This window comes from Alternaria arborescens, assembly GCF_004154835.1.
Source record: "Alternaria arborescens strain FERA 675 chromosome Unknown contig_14, whole genome shotgun sequence".
NCBI lineage: Eukaryota > Fungi > Ascomycota > Dothideomycetes > Pleosporales > Pleosporaceae > Alternaria > Alternaria arborescens.
The window spans coordinates 640,619-662,969 of record NW_021167869.1 but is presented as its reverse complement, the minus strand read 5'-3'; the positions used below and the strand labels follow the sequence as shown (position 1 = coordinate 662,969).

General features: G+C 50.4%; 10 protein-coding genes across 10 annotated transcripts; 6 read left to right on the top strand and 4 right to left on the bottom strand.

Annotated features, from left to right (window-relative positions):
- Window positions 1-79: 79 nt before the first annotated feature.
- On the top strand, window positions 80-1,979 carry AA0111_g6704 (hypothetical protein; the record flags this gene model as incomplete). The annotated part of the gene is made up of 4 exons (XM_028652956.1): window positions 80-443; window positions 549-669; window positions 715-1,304; window positions 1,366-1,979. 4 exons carry the CDS (start codon window positions 80-82, stop codon window positions 1,977-1,979), a joined length of 1,689 nt encoding a protein of 562 aa, XP_028505915.1.
- Window positions 1,980-3,822: 1,843 nt separating this feature from the next.
- AA0111_g6703 (hypothetical protein) lies at window positions 3,823-5,012 on the bottom strand (the record flags this gene model as incomplete). The annotated part of the gene is made up of 2 exons (XM_028652955.1): window positions 3,823-4,147; window positions 4,195-5,012. 2 exons carry the CDS (start codon window positions 5,010-5,012, stop codon window positions 3,823-3,825), a joined length of 1,143 nt encoding a protein of 380 aa, XP_028505908.1.
- Window positions 5,013-5,468: 456 nt separating this feature from the next.
- AA0111_g6702 (hypothetical protein) lies at window positions 5,469-5,983 on the top strand (the record flags this gene model as incomplete). Its single annotated transcript, XM_028652954.1, has 2 exons — window positions 5,469-5,705; window positions 5,774-5,983. 2 exons carry the CDS (start codon window positions 5,469-5,471, stop codon window positions 5,981-5,983), a joined length of 447 nt encoding a protein of 148 aa, XP_028505909.1.
- A 263-nt stretch (window positions 5,984-6,246) lies between these two features.
- AA0111_g6701 (hypothetical protein) lies at window positions 6,247-6,882 on the top strand (the record flags this gene model as incomplete). The annotated part of the gene is made up of 1 exon (XM_028652953.1): window positions 6,247-6,882. One exon carries the CDS (start codon window positions 6,247-6,249, stop codon window positions 6,880-6,882), a length of 636 nt encoding a protein of 211 aa, XP_028505910.1.
- Window positions 6,883-7,127: 245 nt separating this feature from the next.
- AA0111_g6700 (putative agmatinase 1) lies at window positions 7,128-9,114 on the top strand (the record flags this gene model as incomplete). Its single annotated transcript, XM_028652952.1, has 11 exons — window positions 7,128-7,385; window positions 7,467-7,563; window positions 7,825-7,889; window positions 7,941-7,982; window positions 8,035-8,103; window positions 8,163-8,244; window positions 8,291-8,314; window positions 8,362-8,383; window positions 8,436-8,704; window positions 8,844-8,939; window positions 9,011-9,114. 11 exons carry the CDS (start codon window positions 7,128-7,130, stop codon window positions 9,112-9,114), a joined length of 1,128 nt encoding a protein of 375 aa, XP_028505911.1.
- A 394-nt stretch (window positions 9,115-9,508) lies between these two features.
- Window positions 9,509-10,076, bottom strand: AA0111_g6699 (hypothetical protein; the record flags this gene model as incomplete). The annotated part of the gene is made up of 4 exons (XM_028652949.1): window positions 9,509-9,690; window positions 9,747-9,804; window positions 9,868-9,905; window positions 9,962-10,076. The coding sequence occupies 4 exons, from the start codon at window positions 10,074-10,076 to the stop codon at window positions 9,509-9,511; spliced, it is 393 nt and encodes a 130-aa protein (XP_028505785.1).
- Window positions 10,077-14,017: 3,941 nt separating this feature from the next.
- On the bottom strand, window positions 14,018-16,285 carry AA0111_g6698 (putative RNA-binding protein; the record flags this gene model as incomplete). The annotated part of the gene is made up of 1 exon (XM_028652948.1): window positions 14,018-16,285. The coding sequence occupies one exon, from the start codon at window positions 16,283-16,285 to the stop codon at window positions 14,018-14,020; it is 2,268 nt and encodes a 755-aa protein (XP_028505857.1).
- A 1,150-nt stretch (window positions 16,286-17,435) lies between these two features.
- AA0111_g6697 (hypothetical protein) lies at window positions 17,436-19,272 on the top strand (the record flags this gene model as incomplete). The annotated part of the gene is made up of 2 exons (XM_028652947.1): window positions 17,436-18,693; window positions 18,743-19,272. The coding sequence occupies 2 exons, from the start codon at window positions 17,436-17,438 to the stop codon at window positions 19,270-19,272; spliced, it is 1,788 nt and encodes a 595-aa protein (XP_028505943.1).
- Window positions 19,273-19,595: 323 nt separating this feature from the next.
- AA0111_g6696 (hypothetical protein) lies at window positions 19,596-20,031 on the bottom strand (the record flags this gene model as incomplete). Its single annotated transcript, XM_028652946.1, has 2 exons — window positions 19,596-19,949; window positions 19,999-20,031. 2 exons carry the CDS (start codon window positions 20,029-20,031, stop codon window positions 19,596-19,598), a joined length of 387 nt encoding a protein of 128 aa, XP_028505944.1.
- Window positions 20,032-20,254: 223 nt separating this feature from the next.
- AA0111_g6695 (hypothetical protein) lies at window positions 20,255-22,304 on the top strand (the record flags this gene model as incomplete). Its single annotated transcript, XM_028652945.1, has 2 exons — window positions 20,255-20,951; window positions 21,013-22,304. 2 exons carry the CDS (start codon window positions 20,255-20,257, stop codon window positions 22,302-22,304), a joined length of 1,989 nt encoding a protein of 662 aa, XP_028505942.1.
- Between the last annotated feature and the right edge of the window lie 47 nt (window positions 22,305-22,351).

Here is a 22,351-nt window from a genome sequence, read left to right as displayed (position 1 = left end):
TCTTCCTCGGCGCCCCTTTCATTCTCGACATGATCTCTCATTATTTGGTGCGGCTCATTCCTGGCAATCCAATCTAAGCATGCCTTTCTCCTCCCGCCGCAGACAGCACGAGCCAGCATCCAACAGCACCGATGAGAGCTCGCCCAAGTTCACACCCTCGCCTCGCTCTTCACAATCCTCTGATGACCAACTGTCCATGATACACGAACCGAACTCTTTCGAACTTCGAACAATTACTCCCCACGATGAACCCGCACACAAAGAGGAGCTGGGAGAAGAAGACGAGGGTTTCCTGCCCAGTATACGACGCGCCTCCTTAGATTCTGTCCAGAGCTACGAGCTGTATACTCCAGATGAGGATCGAAGAGTGCTCAAAAAGCTTGATCGCAGGCTAGTCGCGTTTATGGCCTTGCTGTACATGTTAAGCTTCTTGGATCGGTCGAGTGAGTACTTTCTACACCTGGAAGGCTCAGAGGGGTGATATGTACGTCAGATGTGCGCAAAGCAGATCTGGTAGGTATGGTGATGGACGCTGATGGAATTAATAGACATTGGCAATGCGCGTATAGCCGGTCTTGCGGATGATTTGAAGCTCAGCTCTACCCAATATGAGTGGTTGCTGTGGGCGTTCTATATTACATACATCCTATTTGAGTGGATGACGCTCATGTAAGTCTTTGCAAATAGAGAATTTAGCGCATCTGATGCTGTTAGGTACCGCATCGTCCCGCCGCACATCTACATATCCCTATGTATTCTGTCTTGGGGCATAGTTGCGTCGCTTCAGGCAGTCGCAACGTCCTTCAGCTTCCTCCTCGTTCTGCGAGCCCTCCTCGGCATCAGCGAAGCGGCCTTTGGGCCTGGCGTACCCTTCTACTTGTCCTTTTTCTTCCGCCGGTCTGAACTGGCTTTTCGAACTGGACTCTTCATCAGTGCTAGCCCTCTCTCAGCATCATTTGCTGGAGCACTAGCTTACCTTATTACTAAGGTCGGTGAGCACGGCCCACTCAGTCCTTGGAGGCTGCTCTTTCTGCTTGAAGGCTTTCCGTCTGTCTTGATAGCGGTTTGGGCATGGGATTTCGTACCAGATGGCCCAGGATCGGCGAAGTGGTTAAGCCCACGACAGCGCGAGATTGCAGTGATGAGGCTGAGATCAGAAAAGGAAAGTGAAGATCAAGATGAGGAGAAGTATCAGAGTGGGCGAAGAGAACGTGTCAACTTCCACGAAGTGCTCCAAACTTTAAAGGACCCGAAGTCTTACCTGACAGCGCTTATGTTCTTTTCTTGCAATGTTGCTTTCAGCTGTAAGTGTCCCTGTACTAAACGCATGTAAAACGTACATTGACATTGTATACTCACGTTCAGCTATGCCTGTGTTCTTGCCGACGGTCATACGAGATATGGGCTGGGAGTCCATCACAGCGCAAGGACTTTCAGCTCCACCTTACCTCTTCGCATTCGTTGTTGTGCTTACAACTGCGTACTACTCCGATCGCATGCAGTCACGCTCGACGTTCATCATGCTCCACTCCCTCCTCGCCACACTCGGTTACGGTACCATTGCAATATCCGGATACCTGCAGTCCGATAAGACTATGGTCCGCTATATAGCGCTTTACCCCGCCGCTGCGGGCTTCTTCAGCGCTATCACGATTATCATCACATGGACACTTAACAACCAGGAAAGTGATAGCAAGAAAGGTACTGGTATGGCTCTTCTCAACATCATCGGTCAAATGGGTCCGCTCGTTGGTACGAGCATCTTTCCCGATGAAGATGGCCCTTACTATGTCAAGGGCATGAGCATTTGTGCTGGCTTCATGCTATTCGTAGGCTTCCTAGCCGCAATATTGAGATGGGTGTTGGTAAGAGAGAATCGTAAGCTGAACAATGGTCGTAGCGCAGAATATGCAGGTGTACCTTTGGATGAGGGTGGAAGCATGAGAAGAGAAAGAAAGAAATTCATGTTTATGTTGTAATTGCAATAGCCAGTAAAACATATTTCAAGACCCTCCTTTCTAGGGCGAAACGACATCGCATATACTTTGACTGACTGCGTGTCTGGTGGCGATAGTCATCTCTATCAACCCTAAGAGGCCTGTGTCCGATGCCCTGTCTGGGTTGTGCTACCTCCCGGCCTAGCCGTCGAAGCATGACTTGTCACAGATGGTGTCGATGTTGGACCAGTTATTATCGATCCTATGGCACCATTTTGCTGGAGCAATTGATCTTGCTCGAACGTCGGCAGGCCAGCTGCTTGTACTGCTCCTTGGGCAAATGTAGTTGAATGGGTCCGTGTGGGAGGAGCCGATGATCGATGGGAAGAAGCAGTGTGGTCAGGTACATGCACGGATAATGGTGCTGTCGCTTGTGTCGAAACTGGTGCAGGGGATCCAATCGCTCCACCGCTACGATTAGGCGTGGGAAGATTCTGGGAACGGGGAGGTCGACTTCGTCGGTCTCGACTGCGGTGGCAGGAGAAGCACATAAGCACTCCAATTACCAAGCATGGGATGAATACCGCCATGAAGACCATATCTGCTCTGTCTCTTGCGTTCATAGTGTAAATGGGCACGTGTACACTGGGCTTGAAACAGATTGAGCTAGTCAAGAGAATATGGATCCTGTGCAGTGACAGTTGACTTTGTATTCATGAACGACAGTCATGTTGATCATGGCGTAGTTACGTTCGTTGAAGCGATCGTTTGTTGAAAACGTGTCGATAACTCAAACGGCTTTCGTGGGCTGTATACAAGCGCTATCAGCTGACAAGGTCTATCTGCTCCTATTTACAATAGATCGACCCGTTCGATCGAGTGTAGTTCGTCCCGGTACCGTGAAATTCGCGCATAGCAAACCTTCGACACTGACCCCATATTTCCTCAACTAGGAGCCGATCCCCTCCTGGGTCTTCCTGCCCGCGCTAGCACACTCCTTTTCCGACGCCCTCCAAGCATTTCATAAGTAATATTTAGGTCGGCATAGGCCGAATCAGGTGACTGCGGTCTAACCACCTCAGGCGTGATATCGAATCCGTCATACAGCTCATCTCGTAACTGCTGTCGTCTCTGCTGCCTAATAGGAAGCTTATGTGTTGTATTGTCCGTGTGAATTCGTGGAGTGTATTGAGGCTGGCCGGAGACATATTTGTTCGGCGCATATCTCTTGGAACGGTTGTAGGATGATGGTTTGGTATGTGGAGAGAAATACGCTCATCGAATGGCGGCGAATTGAAATAAGGCAATTGAATCTCAGTCGTACGTGATGGAGTTGGCTTTTGACAGTTTCTTCCACTTCGAGGATGGCAATTGCACCAAAGACACAGAGCAGTAAGGACAATGATCAGAGGAAGGAATACGATTACAAAGATGACTCCGGCAAGATCTTTTCCATCCATGGCTTACTGTTGATCTTTCTACAGAGTTCACACAGCGACGGTAGATATATCAATATGCGTTGAGAGAGAGATGGGAGCAGCCTCAAGAAGCTGGTACTGAGTTGGAACAATCCCTGGAGTTGGAGGGTTTGCCGGTATTGTTTGGCGAATTAAGCGTTTGTTATGGCAGACAATCGTTGATGTATTTGCGCATCAGACTCTCCAAATTATGGAACAGTCAATCAAGCTTGTGAAATATTGAGCCGGAACAGAGCTTCGGTGATACCGTTTGAAACTCTAAATGTGTAGGAGGTACGTGCATGATTTGAAAAATAACTGAAAATTATGCAGGCTAATTGTATCTTACAAGTCTGGTTAAGTAGACTGAAACCCCATCCTATAGCCATCCGCTTAGACGGCACTTCCTCACATTGAGATTGTAAGACCTAGTGTAGTGCCCTAAGCGTTTGCTCAACTGCAATACCCAATCCTCCAACGCCCAGGACAGTCCATAGCCACTTGTTGCTTAGCTCATCAACGCTTGGCCAGAAAGCATTCTTGTCAGCCCTGAACTTCTCCAACTCGCGGAACTTGTCGGGTTGAGAAGCAGAGTATCGACGCTCTTGGTGTTTCTCTTTCTCGGCATCGCCGCCAAAGAAGCGGAGGAAGGCATAGTTTGCGGCGGGACCTAAGAGTTCTACAGGAGCGAGCATGTCGGAACCGTAGAGCATGACGATGAATGATATGTGTACGAGGGCGTCGCCGAGGTAGCTTTAAGGAATTAGTGTGTGATGTAGAGTTAGATCACGGATACATACTTGGGGTTGCGGACAATGCTCCATACTCCCTCGCGCATAATGCCCTTGTTGCCCTCTGCCTTGAACTGGTCCAGCTGGTAGTCGGCGAGTGTCTCCAAAGCCAGACCAGATGAAAACAATCCGACGGCAAGCATCTGAACGAAGGGATGGTAACCTGTCATAACAGCACCTTCGTGTCGGAACGGCGCGGTAAATGGAAGACTAATGAGCATCTGGAAGAAAGCCTCAGGAACGAAAACCTTGAACAGAGCACTGTTCCAGAAGCCTTCCTCCTTCTTGACCTCGGCATATCGCGGATCGTCCTCACCTCGCTGAAGGGAGCGGCGAACGATACGGTAGAAGAGACGTCCTCCCCATAGTGTGACACCGGTAAGGATAACACGCTCGTGCCATGATAGACGACTGAATGCCTGGGAAACTGTGTAGCCTTGAGCGAGACGGCGTCCAACAGCTGACCACCAAGCGTTCACAACCTGACCGCTCGGCCAAAGCCAGTCCTTGGCTTCAACGCGGTTTGTGTATCGTGCAGCCCCATATGCGATGAGAGCCAGGCCAGAGTGTAGGGTGAGCGAAGGGACAAGCGTGTCCTTCAAGATGCCTACGTCGAAGAGTGAAGCATTGTGAACATGCGTCTTGGAGTGAGTTGTATCCACGTAAGCCGAAGAATTCGGCGCCGCTGAGCGGTTCGTGGCGGATCTCGAACCACCAGAGCTGGGCTGTAGGTATAAACCGTGAGGTTTCTCTTCAGCGACCTGGAAGCGGACGTCAGGAGGACGCGTTGGGTCGCTTGACGACGAGCTGAACCAGCCAGACGCCATAATTTCAGCAGTATCTATCGAGCGAGAGGTAGGTGGTGTGAACTGAGGTCGCGCGAGCTGTCACAAGCTCACGGCTTTAACCTTCTGGTCGCTGAAGCTTTCCCCGCATTCTGGCGGATGCAGGCGCGTCTGGCTGCATCCCATTCGTCCGGTTGCAGGTGGATACTCATACCTCAATTAAGTACCCCCGTTATGATCCAATGATGAGGTTGTGTTTAATCAGCCATCCGGACTGTGTTTGCAGTCTGTCGCGTTCGGTTCGCATATTGAAAGTGGATTCGCGTGACGAAAGACGATGATGTCACCATGGCCCATGCTTCGCGCCAGTACCCCACATAGTACCCACGGCAGGTACACGCGAACGTACCCCTCATAGCTCACCGGTCATACTCGACATGAGAAGCATGTAGAGCTCATAAACAATCGTCACACGTTCAGGCATTGTAAACTCCAGTCATGGCATCCAAAAAGCCTCATGCATTCAACCCACCCTCCGTACCTGAACCCGCCCCAACCTACAATCAAGTCTGCATTACTCCTGTAGTGTCATCATCCAAACTGATCACTCTTGCTGGTCAAACAGGCATGCGAAAAGATGGACCCATCTCTTCTGATCTCAGAGAGCAAGCAAAGGGCGCTTATGATTCCATTCACAAGTGCTTAGCCGCTGCTGGTGCAACACCACGGGACATTGTACGCATTAAACTCCCCCGAGTCGTGATTGATTCCTATCGACTTGGCTAACTACGCTTCCTATCCAGGTCATGGTCCGACATTACATTGTGAAGGAAACTGGTGACCCGAAGCAGGACGAAAAAGACGTTGTAGATCGTGGCTGGGGAGAGCTTTGGATGGAATACATGGACAAGGAGGCTGAAGGACATAGACCACCTGATACGGTGGTTGGTGTTGCAAGTCTAGCGACGAAAGAGCTGTTGTATGAATGCGAAGTAACGGCGCTGATTAGTTAGTACTCAACAAGTAGCTCCGTATTTCTTCGTGAGCCGGGTGCCTCAGAAATCTGGTTACTTGCTAATTCAGTGCATTGCTGGATTCGGCAGAGGAGTGCTGAGTCATTTGCGCTTACATCCAAGCTCAGCTTTGTCCACTACTATTAAGGCAACCGTTACGTGCATGGCACTACGAAAGATAGAGAACCTAAAGATAAGTCTGCAAATTGTCCATAATTATAAAAGGGAAGCTGCAGGCCCTAGAACAGCGATTGCAAATTACCATGGCGGACTACAAACAACCTACAACGGATATAGTAGCTTCCATCAAGCATTCCTACCACGCGTATCGGCACACTGGAGACATCGACCGCAAAGGCTCTTTCTTCTCTCCAGACTGTATGCAAATTTGCCGACCAACGCCTTCCTATGCGGCAACCAATCGTGATGAGATCGTGCAGTATCTGCGAGACGCACAACAGGGGAAGATACCAATAGACGCACCTGTTCCATCCTCAACTTGCAGCTCGGATCGCTCTGATTGTTATGCAACGGGATCGCGGGCGACGACGCCAGTAAAAGAGCGAGGCGTCTACACCATACGCCCTTTGCGGCCCTGCGAGTTCGGATTTGGCTCCGATGACATCACTGCGCCTGTTGGCTTGACTGTGGAAGAGATGAAATCAAGAGCTATTCAGGAAGGATGGGTAGGAATGCGCGTCAATTTGTGGGACGAAGGAAGGGAAGGAGGTCTTTTGGTGAAGGTTCAATACTGGTGGCGCCTCGGAGAGATTGCGAACAACAAGAGATTGGCGGGCGATCATTCAGGAACGGGATGGGATCAATGTTTGCACGATATCATGTTCCTTGGTCCTAAGGACGGCACCGAAAACGAAGAGGAGTTAGAGTTGCTAGAATAAAACCTGCGGACAATGAAGAGTTCCGGAGTTGCGCATTATGTGCAAGTTCTAGAAGAGGTAGCAGACTAGCAGCCGTTGCAGGGCTTGGGAGGGGTATGATCGGCTAGACCTGCCGCTTGGAGCTTGGAGCGCCCGTACAGAATGCCATCAACGAATAATGAAGATAAGCATATAATATACTTGCATGAGAGACTTCTACTTCCTTACCCACAGTACTTCATCTTTCAAATACTCCTACATTCATAATGGGGCTCTTATCATTCTTGTTTCTACTGTCGTCTGTTCAGCTCTTCACAAGCGCTCGAGACATTACCTTTCCACCAGTCTCTGGATACTCGTCGCAACAAATCATTCCTCAGCAGAACCTTGGATTAGATATCACTCATGCGAAGTTCGCAGGTCTGATGACATATGCCAACCTTCCTTACGTACACTGTTTGGCCCCGAAACAGCACGATGTGGTGCCATTTGACATTGCAATCCTAGGTGCACCATTCGACACAGTAGGTCAAGCTTGTCCTGTGGATGACACTCGGAGTGTCACTGTTGGACGTATCACTTTGGAGAAGGCTAACACCCGGTAGGGTGTTACCGCACGACCTGGAGCGCGCTTCGGCCCGAGTGGAATTCGACAGGGCTCGAGCCGGATATCACCAGCCAGTGCTTGGTCCATATATACAGGTATGTTACAGTGTTGTGGGGGTGTGCGTGTAGGGACTTGAGCTTGGTTCCGCAAGCACGGACTTCACTTGAGGCGGTGATACTGGTAACGACGCTTGTCACACCACGTTATCTTGACGTGTCGTGTTCGTAAGGCTCGCGCGCCAAATCACCTGCTGTGCTATGACCAGCATGTCGATATTGTTGAATTTCCACTTGCCATCGCAAAGCTTCGCTCGTCATTATGAGATAAGACACGAATGCATTACTAAAGCTTTTCAGGTGAGAACGTGCTTGAGGATTGGGCAAAAATCGTTGACTGCGGTGATGCGCCATTGACATTCTTGGTGAGGTGATCCAGCAAAATAGAGAAGAAAGAGAGCTAACCAGTTTGGAAGGACAACACTGCAGCCTTAAAGCAGCTTGACAAAGCACATGAAGTTAGTAACCCCAAGTTGTGATCGACTCAGGCGTCTAACTGTTATTCTCAAGATCGTGTCCGCAAGACCTACCAATTCGAGCGAGCACACAACACCAAAGATTGTGACGTTGGGTGGTGATGTAAGTGCCTGCGCGAATTGTATGTGAAACATACACTGACTTCATACACCTATGATTAGCATACCACAACGCTATCTGCGCTGCGATCGACTCACAACCATTGGGGCCCGGTTAGCGTCATCCACTTCGACAGCCATCTGGGTAAGTTAGTAATACTACAGCCTGGACTTTGCTGATTACTCGGAAGACACGTGGGACCCTGAAGTACTCGGTGAGAAAAGTCATCCCGATGCATGACTAGCTACTAATATACCGCAGGCGGAGGCATCTCCCATTACGCGTAAGTCTGCATGTCGAAATTGACTCCATAACTTGCTGAGACTTCAAATCAGAGGTGTTAATCACGGAACATTCCTACATATCGCGCATGAGGAAGGTTTGATTCGAAACACTAGTATTCACGCAGGCATTCGAGCTCCAATGGGACGACCAAAGGGTGATCTGCGAAATGATATCCGATGCGGGTTCGAGATTGTCAAAGCCAGAGAAATCGATCAATTCGGTGTAGCAGGTGTCATTGCTAGGCTGAAGTCTCGGGTGGCTGGAACAAAGGTTTACATCAGTGTCGATATCGATGTGCTTGATCCTGCATTCGCACCTGGTAAGTCACTGTTGGGAACATACCTCTGTGCGACAGAACTGTCACCGTGCCACAAGCGGTCGCCTTCAATACAGCAGCAATACTTCGAAGTCATCACTCTCGAAGGTTAGGTAACGGTGTAACTAACATAGAATGATAGCTACAGGAACAGCCGAAGTCGGTGGCTGGACTACGCGAGAACTCTTGTCCATATTGGATGGTCTCGAAGGACTGGATGTTATCGGAGCAGATGTCGGTAAGTATCCTTTGGTTTGGAGCAAGTCCACTGTGAGATTGGTAAATACTGATATAGTACACCCCATACAGTTGAAGTGGCTCCTATCTACGACAACCCGGGTGAAACCACCGTTCTGGCTGCTGCAGAAGTTGTGCACTCTCTTATCGCACTAATGGTAAAGTCCCCTTCTTAGCAAAGACAACACGGTACGATGCTAGAGATTGTACTGTGGATGTCGATTGGCAAACTATGGTGTGGGTTAGTGTCGATCTGTGGTACTTGCTGAGTCGCTAGGCAGGCTGGTGGAGTAGGAGCTATATAAGAAATCTGCCGGCTATTGAATCTCTGCACTATGAGTACGCCAACAGTCTCCTATTATCAGGCCGTACAAGATCAACTGGCAGGTGAAGGTGATTTGTGTATGGGCAGTTGATAGTCGTCATTAAACAGAGATTGGGGGCGTTACTGATGACAAAGCAACCGCGACGGAATGATTACACAGATGAGATTGTAGCCTTCTTGATTCTCTGCATTGTGCTAGTCAATAATGGTTCGTCTCCTAGCCGGGACTTGGAGAAGAATGTTATTCAAAGATTAGCACCCTCCGAAGGCAATCGGCCGACTATGTTGTACCGCTTGCTGAAGAATGTATGCCAATCGTTGAGTACTTGCTTTTCCTTATCGGAAAGCTCTGAGTAGTCAGATATGCAATCTTCAGGCTTGAGGGAAGAAAGCCCAAGGGCGCGGTTGGGCTCTTTCCCCGCAAAGACTGGCACACGGGGTTAGCTCTTGTGATACGCAATATCCCTTTCAGAGGTGGCGAACCGTGATAGCCCTTCCCGGGTGCATACGTCTCTTTACCACTCACGTCAAAGACGTCACCCTAAATCAAAGTCAATCCTTCTGCATGTGCAAGATACCATACTTCAGGACCAGTGGTACATACCTTGATAGCGACTAGAGTTGGAAATCCATCATTTGTACCTGCTGCTAGTCAGCGGCTGGCCACCCAGCATTCGCCAGTCATGGAGAAGCCGTACCATCACACTTTGCGAGGTAATCGCGCTCAATGACATCATCCTTCGGTGGATTCAGTGTGACGGGTTGCTTTGGCGCGAACCTCTCTTTCTTCGGCTGCTCTGTAGCATCTGACATGGTGGACGGCCGTATATCGATGTTGGTGATGTGGAACGTTGAATGCCCACGGTGGGAAGTCACGATGTTAGCTTCGGCATGGCAGGGTGGGGCTGAGGCTAGGGTCGCACAAGCCTCACTCCGCCACAGACTTCTTCATCCCGCAAGGCCACAAGTAGCACTTCCCTGACGCCATCCAGTTCGCTAAATCAGTACGCCCATCATTGTCTGCCCGCTAGCATATGCTTGAGTATTCTTCACAAAGTTCCGAGTCATTCTCAATATGCATGTCTGGTTGAGCCGCTAATAGTGTGAGTCTCCTTCTCAGAAGCACACCGGACAACGTTTGCAGCTTGCGTGAGATTGTGTTTCGACCTACCCTATATTTGGTGATATGCACATACAGAGCTAATGGTATACAGTGAATGTGTGAATGGCCGGACGTGGTGGCTTTGGACCCCGAATCTCACAGGCGTTAAGACCTGTCGCTTAAGCACGATACGACCGCCCAGGCGTACAACGATGACAGAAACCCAACAAGTACGACTACAGTCTTTCCTCCTATTGTCTGATCCAGATACTCGAAACTCGCTGGGAAAATATAAGCTCTTTGAGACAAAGAAAATACTAGATATACAACAAGTAGCTATGGGTGGCTTCTTGTTTCCCACTCGTGCAGGAACAATTACCTTCCACTGGCGACGGTGTATGCTGACTGCCCCCCATGTGTTGCAGAATTGTATTGTTTCTGTCTTACACAGTCGCTACAACTCATCTCTCGTTGATACCATTCTCGTCTGACGTTCCAAGCGCCGAAACATTGATGGCCAGGATCGTTGCGTGCGAAATGGCAATGCTGTATGAGCAGGTGCTCAACATGGCTGCAAGAGAATGTGATCTTCTCATAAAAGCACATTCTCTTCTGTGTCGATGGTATGGCTGCTTGTTCGGTCTTGTGTTCGGGCACTATAATCATTGTCAGATTGTTGACTATGGAGGAACCTTGCAAACGTACCTCGAGATTGCACGTTTGTGGCTTGTACTTGAGATTTGGTGGCCGTGGTATATACGTGCCGAACTTTTGTGTTATAGGCTGTTGGTACGCAAAATTTGAGAAGGTTGTGGAGAAAATCTGGGGAAGTCTGGGGGCTGCACTGAAAAGGAGAAAGCCGCGACTCTTTATATGCTTCTTTGACAAACTTCTTGGTCGCGCCTTCCTTTGAACAATCTCATTTACTGGAAAGAGTGCCTGCAGTAACTGAGTTACGCATCACATACGGGCTTAGGCTAGCTGATTGCCTGACAGGTCAAAGATGTCAGTCGTGTCGTACTTTCGCAACCCCCACGCTCTTTTTCCCTTCCTACTGGAACAGAGTGCAGACTGAAAATTCTGTGACACAATTCCATACCGGAAGGATTCATACGCATCTGCAGCCGGCACCCCTCATGCACGCCCTTTCACGGTTCCTAGATGCTGGTAGTTGAGCCTTGGTGCTCGACTACTCAAAAGTTGGCCATTGGCGAAAACACCGCACCCAACTTGTCTGCCAGAAGCTAGTCTGGGAAGGAGTCATTCACTGCCCAGGTTCGACCTACACGGACACCCGACGCGTTCAATTGATCCTGCTGTACGGTCCACGGTCATGGTCGCTGTAGACAATACGCTTTCGTCCCGGTGGAAGCTTAACAAACATGAGTTAAAAGTCTACGGAAAGTCACCTTTGCGCTCGAACGCACATGAGAATCAAAGGACGCTGGCCGTGGTATGCAGGATAAGCTTTTGGGTACCTAGGTATCGAGCTCTGCTGAACGATTGTTTACGCTCCGTTGATCAAACTAGTGTACCAGGGGCTGCGGATCTATTTACGAAAAGTCCAGCATGCATCGAACTACCCGTTTCCCCGTTGTGCTCAGCACGTAGTCATGTCACGGCTGCACAGATGCCGGGTTTGACACGATCGTCTGTAGCCTCTCACGAGTCGGTAGTTGAATCAGGTCAGCACATCTGATCTTGGGGCGTACATCGCATGCTAATAAACAAGGGTGATCTTTTCCTTCTCGATCTGGCCTTGTATAGCATGTCATGGTGACATGAAGATGCGAGCATGGACCCCAATTATCAAAGCTCGACCGATAGCATGGCCACACTGAACATCGTTCATGAGCATGAACCTCTCACTGGCTTAGGACTTGGAAGCCAATCCCTTCCCTACCCTGGTTATCACAGCTTCCAACCGGTTCCCCGGTTTAACCCCCAGATCGTTGGTGTGCGTTTGCTGTCATGCGCTTTCACTCATAGGGGAGTGTTTTCTGAGCTTGGTTGTCCGTCGTTCATTTTTCCTCGCACAAATTCACAAAAGTTGTTACTATCATGGTCAAGCCACTGTGCCACTCTACAAAATGGTTATGGAAGTCTTTCATTACCTACCTGTTGTAAAGCCCCACACTTAATCTGGTCTATTTCTTTGGATGGCACCTAGTGGTACCAGCAAACGAAAAGCACTGGGAGTGCTCATAAGTTACCAAGCCACCATTGTACTGCCGCAGAACACTACAGATGTCGAGACTATAAGAAGGTTCGCCATGCAAAACGATTCGTGAACGAGGAGTAAAGCAGGCTCTGGGGAACCGGTCTGTGAGCCGGCCCTTGCACTTGCAGATGGTTTTCTCTCGAGGCGCTGATATCGTTGCCCTGCCCTGCTATCCCTGTGCTACGACTGTATACAAGTCGACCGGATTGTCAGGGTAGATTTGAGCTGCAGCCAAGGAAAACATCCCTGGAGCTGTGCCTACGGCTCGTTCTTAAGGCAGCCGCGTCTTCTATCCGCCTTGGATGTGAAGCATGACCCATGATACTCAAGGGGCTGTTCCTTGGCTGGCAGTAGGGTGTATCGAGTACTGGAGAAAGTTACTACAAACCTGATTTGTTGGTGGTAGTAGTAGACGTCAAAGAGATACGCAGTGGAAGACGCACCCGATTTAGGCACACGATCAGATGTTCCGGAAACACAAGATCCATCAAGATCGATCTCATCTAACAGTGCGATCTTTGGATCAGAATGAGTAGTGCTATCAACTTTGTCTGTGTTTTCTGACTCGGTATCGAACTCAAAGCAAGGCACTCGCGTTCTCGTACATACGCCGCATCCACGAACCGATAAGTTGTGCAGACGGCTTCACCCGCGAGCGTTTATGCGCAATGTTCCTTCCAGTCACTGCAGTCGGAACACTGCATATGCGCTCCTTTGCACACCACGGCAATACTACAATGCAGGATCCGTACGAACAGATTCCGATATCGTTCCTCGGCATATTCCGCCGAGGGAAAAACCGGTGGACTGTTCAAAAATTGCAAAACTATATGATCCTAAAGAGGCCATACACGAGTTTGACTACCTAGGTACTCTAAAACGTACACGTCGAATGCGTCTCAAGTACAAGTCTAAGCTCCTGAACATGTTGGCGCCACTGTGAATCGTAGAAATAGCTTGCTCTATGAACTCGTACATTTATGCACTCTCCATACGACACGTCGTCTCGAGTGGTTGGTACTCCCACACTCCCCGTTCCTCAGCCAGCCTCCATTTTATCAATCGTCTTCCCTGTAGGACACCGTACCCAAAAGGAATGGCGTCTCGACGGAAGTAGTCTAGGCGACAAAATCAGCGTACACACAGAAATTGTAACGAATCACCAAGACAACGATTTGGCGGGTAGCAAGAGAACAAGGGACAAGCAGAAGCGAGTATAGCCCGGGGCGAATCATCGGCCAGACTCCGGCAGTGGGTAAAGTGGCTTGCAGCGGAATGTTCTGCTTCTTCATCATATTCCATGTTGTCAAATGTCCAAGGCCACGGAAGAAAAACACGAGACAAAGTCAGCAAAAACATGGATCAATAACCACTTTTTCCATTGACATCAACGCCTTCGCTAATGCTACTAACGACATGCAATCATAACCTTTATTTTCCAGCTTTTCTTGCTTTCCTCGCTTGCCTCTTCTTCGCGATGATTCTCGTCCTCTGTGCCAGTTTCCCGTCTTTGCTCTTCACTGCAGCGGCGGCTTCCGCGTCAGCTTCCGCAGCACCCGTACCCTGTTTCCCTTTGCCGTTCTTCTTACCCTTGCCCGAATTTTGGGTTGCAGAGCTAGAACTACGCTTGCGCTTCTGACCTTGAGTCGCACCCGGCTCTGCATCGCTGTTGTCAGCCTCGCCATCCGCCTTTGACTTGGGTGCTTCTCTGGACTTTTCCTCGCGGTCCGAACGTCGGTTAACGACGTTGGCGTTTTCGATGGCGAACTCGACGATGAGGCGCTTTCTTTTATCTTCCAGCGCTTCTTGGGCAGCCTTCTTGCTCTTTGGGGTAGGGCCAGACTTGATCTTGTAGTCTACAGCGTGGCCGTTGAGCCATCGCAGGCCCATAAGTGCATTTCGGTGCGTGTAGTACTCAATGAATCCGTATCCTCTACTCCTTCCTGCACCAGTATCTTCGGAAACTTTGCTACCAGCAGGTGTTTCGAAGACGACTTTGGCTTGCTTGACAATACCTTTGCCCTTCTTCTTACGCATTTTCTCGGCGACAAGCATTTCTTGACCGCCACGGATGACTTCCTCCTTGTTAAGTTTCTGACGCTTGCCCTCCTTAACATCGGCTGCGAAGCCAACGACGGCGCTACGAGCAAGTTGCTTCAGGTCCTTAGATGTGATACTGCGAGGAATGTTGCGTATAGACAGGCGAGTAAGGGACAAGTGAAGCGAAGGATTCTCTTGGATCTGCTTACGTCGCATTGTTGCGCTCTCTTCGCGCATCTTGATTTCAGAGGGCGAGAGCTTCTGGTATAGGGGCGAGTTCGAGGAGATGGTTCCCTCGGAGAGAAGGTAGAGACGGCGCTTGTCTTTGTCGCGACTGAAGCGCGAAGCAGCGCCTTCTGCTGTCAGACGGGTGGCTTCGTTCTTATCCACTGCGCGTGAGATTTGTAGGATACGGCCGTCGATGGTGTATTTGCCAGTTGGGTCGGCATCTTCGTCTTCGAGTACAGAGTGTGTGACCGTGATGGTGGAGCCGTCTTTCTTGTCGAGATTCCTCTTCTGTAGCTTGACGCGCGGGACTCCCTTCAGGCAATTGATCATGTCTTCTTCCGAAAAGAACGAGACGAATCCCGTACCCTTTGGTCGTTCCGTTTCGCGATCGACCACGACACGCGCGAATCGGACGCCACCGAACTGCTGGAAGTGCTCCTTAAGACGCTCGTCGTCTACCGTGAAGGGGACATTGCGTACGAAGACGGTGTACTCCTCGCGCTTTGGTCGGGTGTCTTCTTGGTCAAGTTCTACACCACCGTCCTCGTCATCCTCCGATATGTCTTCGTAGTCGGTGTTGCTATCGTCAAGATCCTCGTCGTCTTCGCTATCGTCTTCCTCGTCGTCATCTTCGTCCGAGCTGACGGCAGAGCTCTCCGCATCTTCCATGTCTTCATCTTCGTCTTCCCCATCGTCCTTGGCATCGTCGCCCTCCTGCTCGGTCTTTTGCAGGCTCTGCCATGTGTCTCGATCCACGGCCCAATCGACAGCGATGGGCCTCTCGCCAACCTCTTTGCCGTTGAGTTCCTGTATCGCTCTCTCCGCGTTCTTCTTTCCTCGTAGCGAGACGAAGCCAAAGCCTCTCAGTTCACCATTTGGCTTCTTGGGCAGATTGACAAAGTTGACCTTGCCATAGCTTCTGAACAACTTTTGTAAATCTTCTGGCGTCTTGATGGTCCATGGAAGGTTGCGAATGATGAGTTTTGGTGTTTGCGCATCCTTGATCTGCTGCTCGCGCTCTGCCTTGGCCCTGTCACCAGCCCGGGGACGCTTCTCTTCGCCCTCTCGCTGTCTGGCCTCGGCAAAGTCGACCTTGATCTTCTTTCCCTTGATTTCTGTGTTGTTCAACTCCTCCTTTGCTCTTTGCGCATCCTCCACGTCGGCGAATGTGACGAAACCGTAGCTCTTGGATTCGCGAGTTTCTTTATCCAGCACGACGAGCGCATTCTTGATTGGGTATGATTCGGAGAAGTATTCGGTCAGGTCTTCGGTGGTGACAGTGGGCGCAAGTCCGCGAACGAAAAGTTGCCTGCGTGCAGCTTCTTTGGGCGCTGCTGTGGAAGGCTTCGAGGGTTGCTCAACATCGGCGGTGGCTGTGACTGCTTCTGCTCCATCGAGCGAGAGCCGCTGGCGCTTTCTACGGGGAGCCATTGCAAATAGATTAATTGAAAAAGCGTTGTTCGCGGCTTTGGACTTTTGCTATGTCTCCGAAAAAAAGTTCCAGCATCACGGCGCACAGATCCACCGCTCCGGCCTTGGCAGCACATGCGCCGGAAAGTGGAGCTAGACCCTTTTAGCTGAGCGCTGCATGGACAGCGAGACTTGCGTCCTGCATTGTGACTGCACTAGAACTCGATCTGTCTTCTTCGCCTTCACTCACTTTCACGACTTTCGCTAATGTTCGCTCACCGTTCAGTCTTCGTTGCATTCGCGTTCAATCTCAGATCGCGATCTTTCGCATCAAGTGCCCGCCCAACTGGGCAAGCCGAGTGTCAGCCTGCTGCACATCCCCACTCAATCTCGGGTCATGGGACACAAGCCCTCGCATGTTGCTATCTATTGCCGCACTTTTTAGTCGTGCGGTGTCTCAGTGTGTGGGTGGTCTCGCATCTACAATGACATGCGCTTTCAAAATCCCATGCTCGCTACTCAGGACTTGCATACAGATACGTCACTGCGCACGACATTTTGACGACAACGCTGTTATGGCCGCGAGAGTAACAGAGACGATAGAACAATCCGCATACCCATGTATATATGCCTGCTACGTCGCTGACCTTCCTAACACCTAGGGACATCCCTTCGCATACAAGCAGAGACTTCCACAGATTGAACTGTAAGCTTTCACCACTATTGACAAGGCAATGTTTACCGGAAGATGTTCCGGTCACATCCACTCCACTAGCGGTACGAAACATGCTTGTCTCTTCATTTTGATATCTTCAGGTTCTCGCCAAGAGCAATGATCGTTCCTGTCGCACCTTTGTTAACAACCAGGCGTGTTGAACAACAGGATCTGCCTAGACTGAGCCTCAAAGCGTTAGCACCCGACACTCAACGTCTGCACGCAATGCCATGGATGCAGCTCCTTTGACACTTCTGACACCGCAGCTACACCGGCGCAATCAAAGTGCTTATCAGGCATCGCTTAACTACTGCCCAACGCATCTTAGCCTTCCCCCGCCGCGGAGTGTAGTGCCGCCCATGTGAAGCCTACGGTACACACACAGGAGGGGTAAGCGCCGAAGGGGCATCTCTCAACATTTCGCCGTCTGTCGAGTACTCAGACAACAACCCAACAATGTCGCGTCCGAGTTCTGAAGCGGGTGAGGGCGACGCCCTTTTGAACACCGGCGAGGTAATCGCATCTTCTTCTCGAAACTATTCTACACTTGAACACACGAATCTTGCCGAAGAAATAACCACAAGAGACGGAACATCCTTGGACACAGACAAAGAGAAGCCTGTTAGCCATAATCGGTCGGACGACCCGGAGCGTTCACGCTCGTTAGCTGAAGAGCTTGGCGATGAGGATATTTCTTTGTACGAGAAGAAATGCTTGCTCATCAACCGCGAGATCGACCTCATGGGCATGGGTCGATACCAGTGGTCGATTTGGGCCCTTTGTGGCTTTGGCTACATGATTGACTTGATGTGGGCACAGGCATTTGGCCTCGTCCTTTCGCCCATCCAGCAGGAAATGGGGTTTGGAGCTGATCAAACTGGCAAGCTATCCACTGCCTTTTCGATCGGACTCACCGCCGGTGCGTTTGTGTGGGGTGTCCTTGTGGACGTGATTGGGCGAAAGTTCTCTTTCAACCTGACAGTCTTCATCGCGTGCATCTTCGGCACTTGCATTGGCGCTCCAAGCACTTATAACGCCATTCTGGTTCTTACGGCATTTACTGGGTTCGGCGTTGGGGGCAACATTCCCATTGACACCACGATAACCTTGGAAGCCACCCCCCAGAGCAAGCGCTACCTTCTTCCCTTATTGTCCATTTTTCAACCAATCGGTGTTGTTATCTGCTCATTGCTCGCCTACGGTTTCATCCCCAACTGGTCTTGCAGTCCCAATTTCTCTGAGGGAGATCGAGCGTTACCTGCTTGCGGCATCGTTGCTACAGGAGAGGCCTGTTGCTCAAGGGAAGACAATATGGGATGGCGCTATCTACTCTTTACTCTGGGAGGCATAACGATACTTGTCTTCGTCTTGCGTTCGGTTATTTTTACCTTCCAGGAGTCCCCGAAATTCCTCATATATCGTGGAAAAGATGCAGAAGCCATCCAAGTGTTGCACACTATGGCTCAATACAACGGTACAAACTGTACATTGATCCTGGAGGATCTCGAAGCACTTGAAAGAGAGTTTGATTCTGACCGAAATACTGGACCCATGCTTGGAGGTGGTGTCAAACAGCTCAAGTCCACATGGGCTGAGAAGCTGAAATTAGAAGGCGACCGCTTCAAGATTCTGTTTTCGAGCTATCAGATGACAAGATTGACACTTTTGGTTTGGCTTACTTACATATGCGACTATTGGGGCTTCACTGTTGCAGGTGAGTTGCACATGTGTTCTCTTGATAATGTATACTGACTTTCCGTTAGGCTCCTACCTTCCACAGATTTTGGCCGTAAAGAACGGCGCCCTGGATCTTTCGCTCCGCTACACCTACCGCTCTTACATTTTCATTTATCTTCCCGGAGTTCTCGGCGTCGTGCTCGGAACTCTATCTTATCGTGCATCACGAGTGGGCCGCAAATGGACAATGGTGGTTTCGTCTGCGCTCATGGGCATTTCCATCTTCCTCTTCAGTAGTGTCAACTCGGCAGCTTCGAACATTGGATTCAACGTCATGGAGTACTTCTTCCAATCCATGTTCAACTCGGTCTTGTACGGTTGGACACCCGAGGCTTTTCCGGCACCTATCAGAGGCACGGCATGCGGTATCGCGAGTTTCTGGGGCAGGCTGTTCGGCATTATCAGTCCACTTATTGCACAGCATTTGTATGCTGGTGGTGGTGGTGCAGGGAGGGACATCAACAGTGTTTTATATCTAGCTGGAGGAGTAACACTGGGCTGTGTCATCACGACAGCCCTGTTACCCAGCAAGCTTGTAGGCCGGCAAAGCTTGTAGGAAATCGGATGTGTGGGGTCTGAAGGAGCTCTGGAACGGAAGGGAGGGATACGTCTAAACGTGACCGCTGCTAGAGATACCCGCTACACTAGGTAGCATGCATTACTAGAAGAAGACAAGCAATATAAGGGTAGCACAATTCAAAACAGCGAGTTTCCTAATCAAGACCATCTGAAGTCGAGCCGAAGGCATCCACGAACGTGGCTGACCAGAGCTCGTATAGCTTGCAGATGTCGCATGTCTTTCAATCTCTTCAGTTGAGTGCAAATCGGACACCTTGAACTCCTCGACGCCGCCCAATGCTTGTACACGTTACTTCATGATCATAATTTCGTCTTCCCCGTCACCTCTGCTCGCCTCTGCTCCATCACATAGCCACTCGCCACTGGACTCCAGCCTTGACTAGCGGCTTGTGGTATGGGAAACGGCGGCTTTTTCAGATTTTGCGTGAAGAATACCGGATGCCGTATTGCGCTGTCGTAGACGGGTGTGAAGAAGGTAGCTGGCGTTTGCGGGGGGCCAAAGGGTGGCATAGCTTCGATTTGTGATCGCGGTTTCGAAACGTTGGTGAATGGGTTTGAAGGCTGCGTTGTAGCTTGTTGCGAGGCTTGTGATGGCGTATGCGCGGCGCGTCGCTGTTGGTGCGCGAATGAGGGTGTTGCGGGTTGCTGGTGAGGCTACGTTCCGTCAGCAAGTCTGATAAAACTACGACTGTAGACGACATACCTTTGGCCTCGACGGCTGCAAACTAGGGAACATGTCAGGTTACTCGCGCGAGAAGGGCTAGAGCCTCTATCTGTTGTGCGTAACAATTATGCGGAGACGCCATCCCTCACATACCTCGGCAGACCAAGCGACCGCGCGCGACGTCATTCCTACTTCGTCTTCGCGGACACGGACACTTTTCCGCTGCGTCAAACACCACCAAATGCAGGCCATCTATCCCGTTCCAACATGAGTGCAACAACAACGCGATTCCGAAATGCGAAGACCGCAAGCGCTGTTCTCCGCAGCCACAAGATGTGCAAGACTTGGAACTTCACGTAGGCTTTGTTCGTCGTCGCCTATCGTTAAGATCGCCAATGGCACGTTTTACCGCCAACATCCTTCGTCAAAAGGTCAAGATGCTGCTTCAAACCCGCCGTTATTCTCGAGCCTTACGTTAGATCTACCATCCTTCTCAACGCCGAAACAGCATTGGGCGGTTCTCAGCCCATCATCTGACATTCGCACGGCGTTTCTCCAAGTCCTTCGCGGTCAACTACTCTGCTTCCCCCCAACAGCGCGGTCTTTCCCTTACCTTCTCACCCCAGCCATCACAGAAAATAGACCACGCTTCCGCTTCCCCGAGCGAGCGATCGAGTATGTGGGCTTCGATGTTGAGCGGAAAGCTTTTGGTGGCGCCTATCTGTCGGCACGCTATGAGTCCCTAAGAGAAGATACCGATTTCACTGTCCAGAGATACCTGACGGGTATCGTAACGATGAACCCTGGAGAAGAGGAATTGAAGGCAAAGAGTGTGGATGAGGATGATATGAAGAGGGTAATGCGGGATTTGGAACTAGAGAGGTTTATCGACAAGCCTGTCAGTATGTTGAGCAACGGGCAGAGCAGACGAGCGAGAATTGCGAAGGCATTGCTGAGTAGGCCTGAGATGCTGTGTCTGGATGCCCCGTTTAGTGAGTCTTGACTTTGTGCTGCTATTGTATTCTTGAATAGAGTAACCTAACAGTGTGGTAGTTGGGCTTGATCCTATTGTCACAAGGCACATCTCCAAGGTTTTGCATCGTCTTGCGGAAGCCAACGCACCACGTGTTGTTCTCAGTCTACGACCGCAGGATGATGTTCCTGACTGGATTACACATGTTGTGTACGCTGGGGAAGACGGAAAGGTTAATAGGCTGGGGCCAAAGGAGGAGGTGTTGAGGTATCTGGAAGAGAAGTACGGGGAAGTCGAGAGTCTCAAGGATGATGAGCAGAGCTCAAGCATCAAAGACACAACGAAATCAGGACTACAATCAGGAAGAGACGAATCCAAAACATCGCCAGGTACGCCGGCACTGAGCCGAGACGGCTACGAAACAGTGGATACCTCTATACCTACTATCGGAGAACCCGTCGTCGAGATGCAAGGAGTACGCATTGCCTACGGCCAGAACTCTGTCTTAGGAGACTGGAAACAGGAAGTCAATGGCGTTTCTCAATCCGGTCTTCATTGGGATGTGTGTCGAAATCAACGCTGGGGTATATTTGGGGCGAATGGTTCCGGCAAGACCACTCTCTTGTCCCTTGTGACATCAGATCATCCACAGACTTACTCTGCTCCTGTAAAGCTCTTCCAGCGCTCTCGCTTACCCGAGCCCGGCGTCCCCGGCATAACCATTTTCGAAATACAGTCGCGGATGGGTCATGCGAGTCCAGAGGTTCATGCACTGTTTCCGAAGAGACTGACTCTGAGAACAACATTGGAGAGTGCATGGGCTGATACACCAATCACAAAGCCAAGACTAGATGGAGAGGCAAAGAAAAGAGTGGATGCATGCTTAAACTGGTTTGAGGCGGAACTTAGACCTGGATTCGGCAGCTGTGAAAAAGGTAGCCAGACTACTGCTTGGGCATCCAACACTCTGTTTGGCGAAGTCTCATTTTCAGCTCAGCGCGTCCTCTTATTCCTGCGCGCCACGATCCGGAATCCTGATATTGTTATCCTAGATGAAGCGTTCAGTGGCATGGACGATCTCGTTCGGGACAAATGTCTTTTGTTTCTCAGTCGCGGCCAGAGTATGGAACTCAAATCCTCAGACGACGGACCAAAACCGGTGAAGTGGCAGGGTGAGGTCGAAATGCCCGGATTACAAGAACACCAAGCTTTGCTTTGCGTCAGCCATAGTAAACACGAAGTACCTGGATGCATACGAGAATGGATTTGTCTACCCGAGCCAGGTACGGGGCCGCCGAGATTTGGTCGATTTGATGGGCCTGTTGAATTGGATGCCGGACGTTGGAATGATATCTGGGACGAAGAGCTGTAGACCTTCACACTCTATTGAGACGGAGTAGATATCCTAGCTTCGTTTAT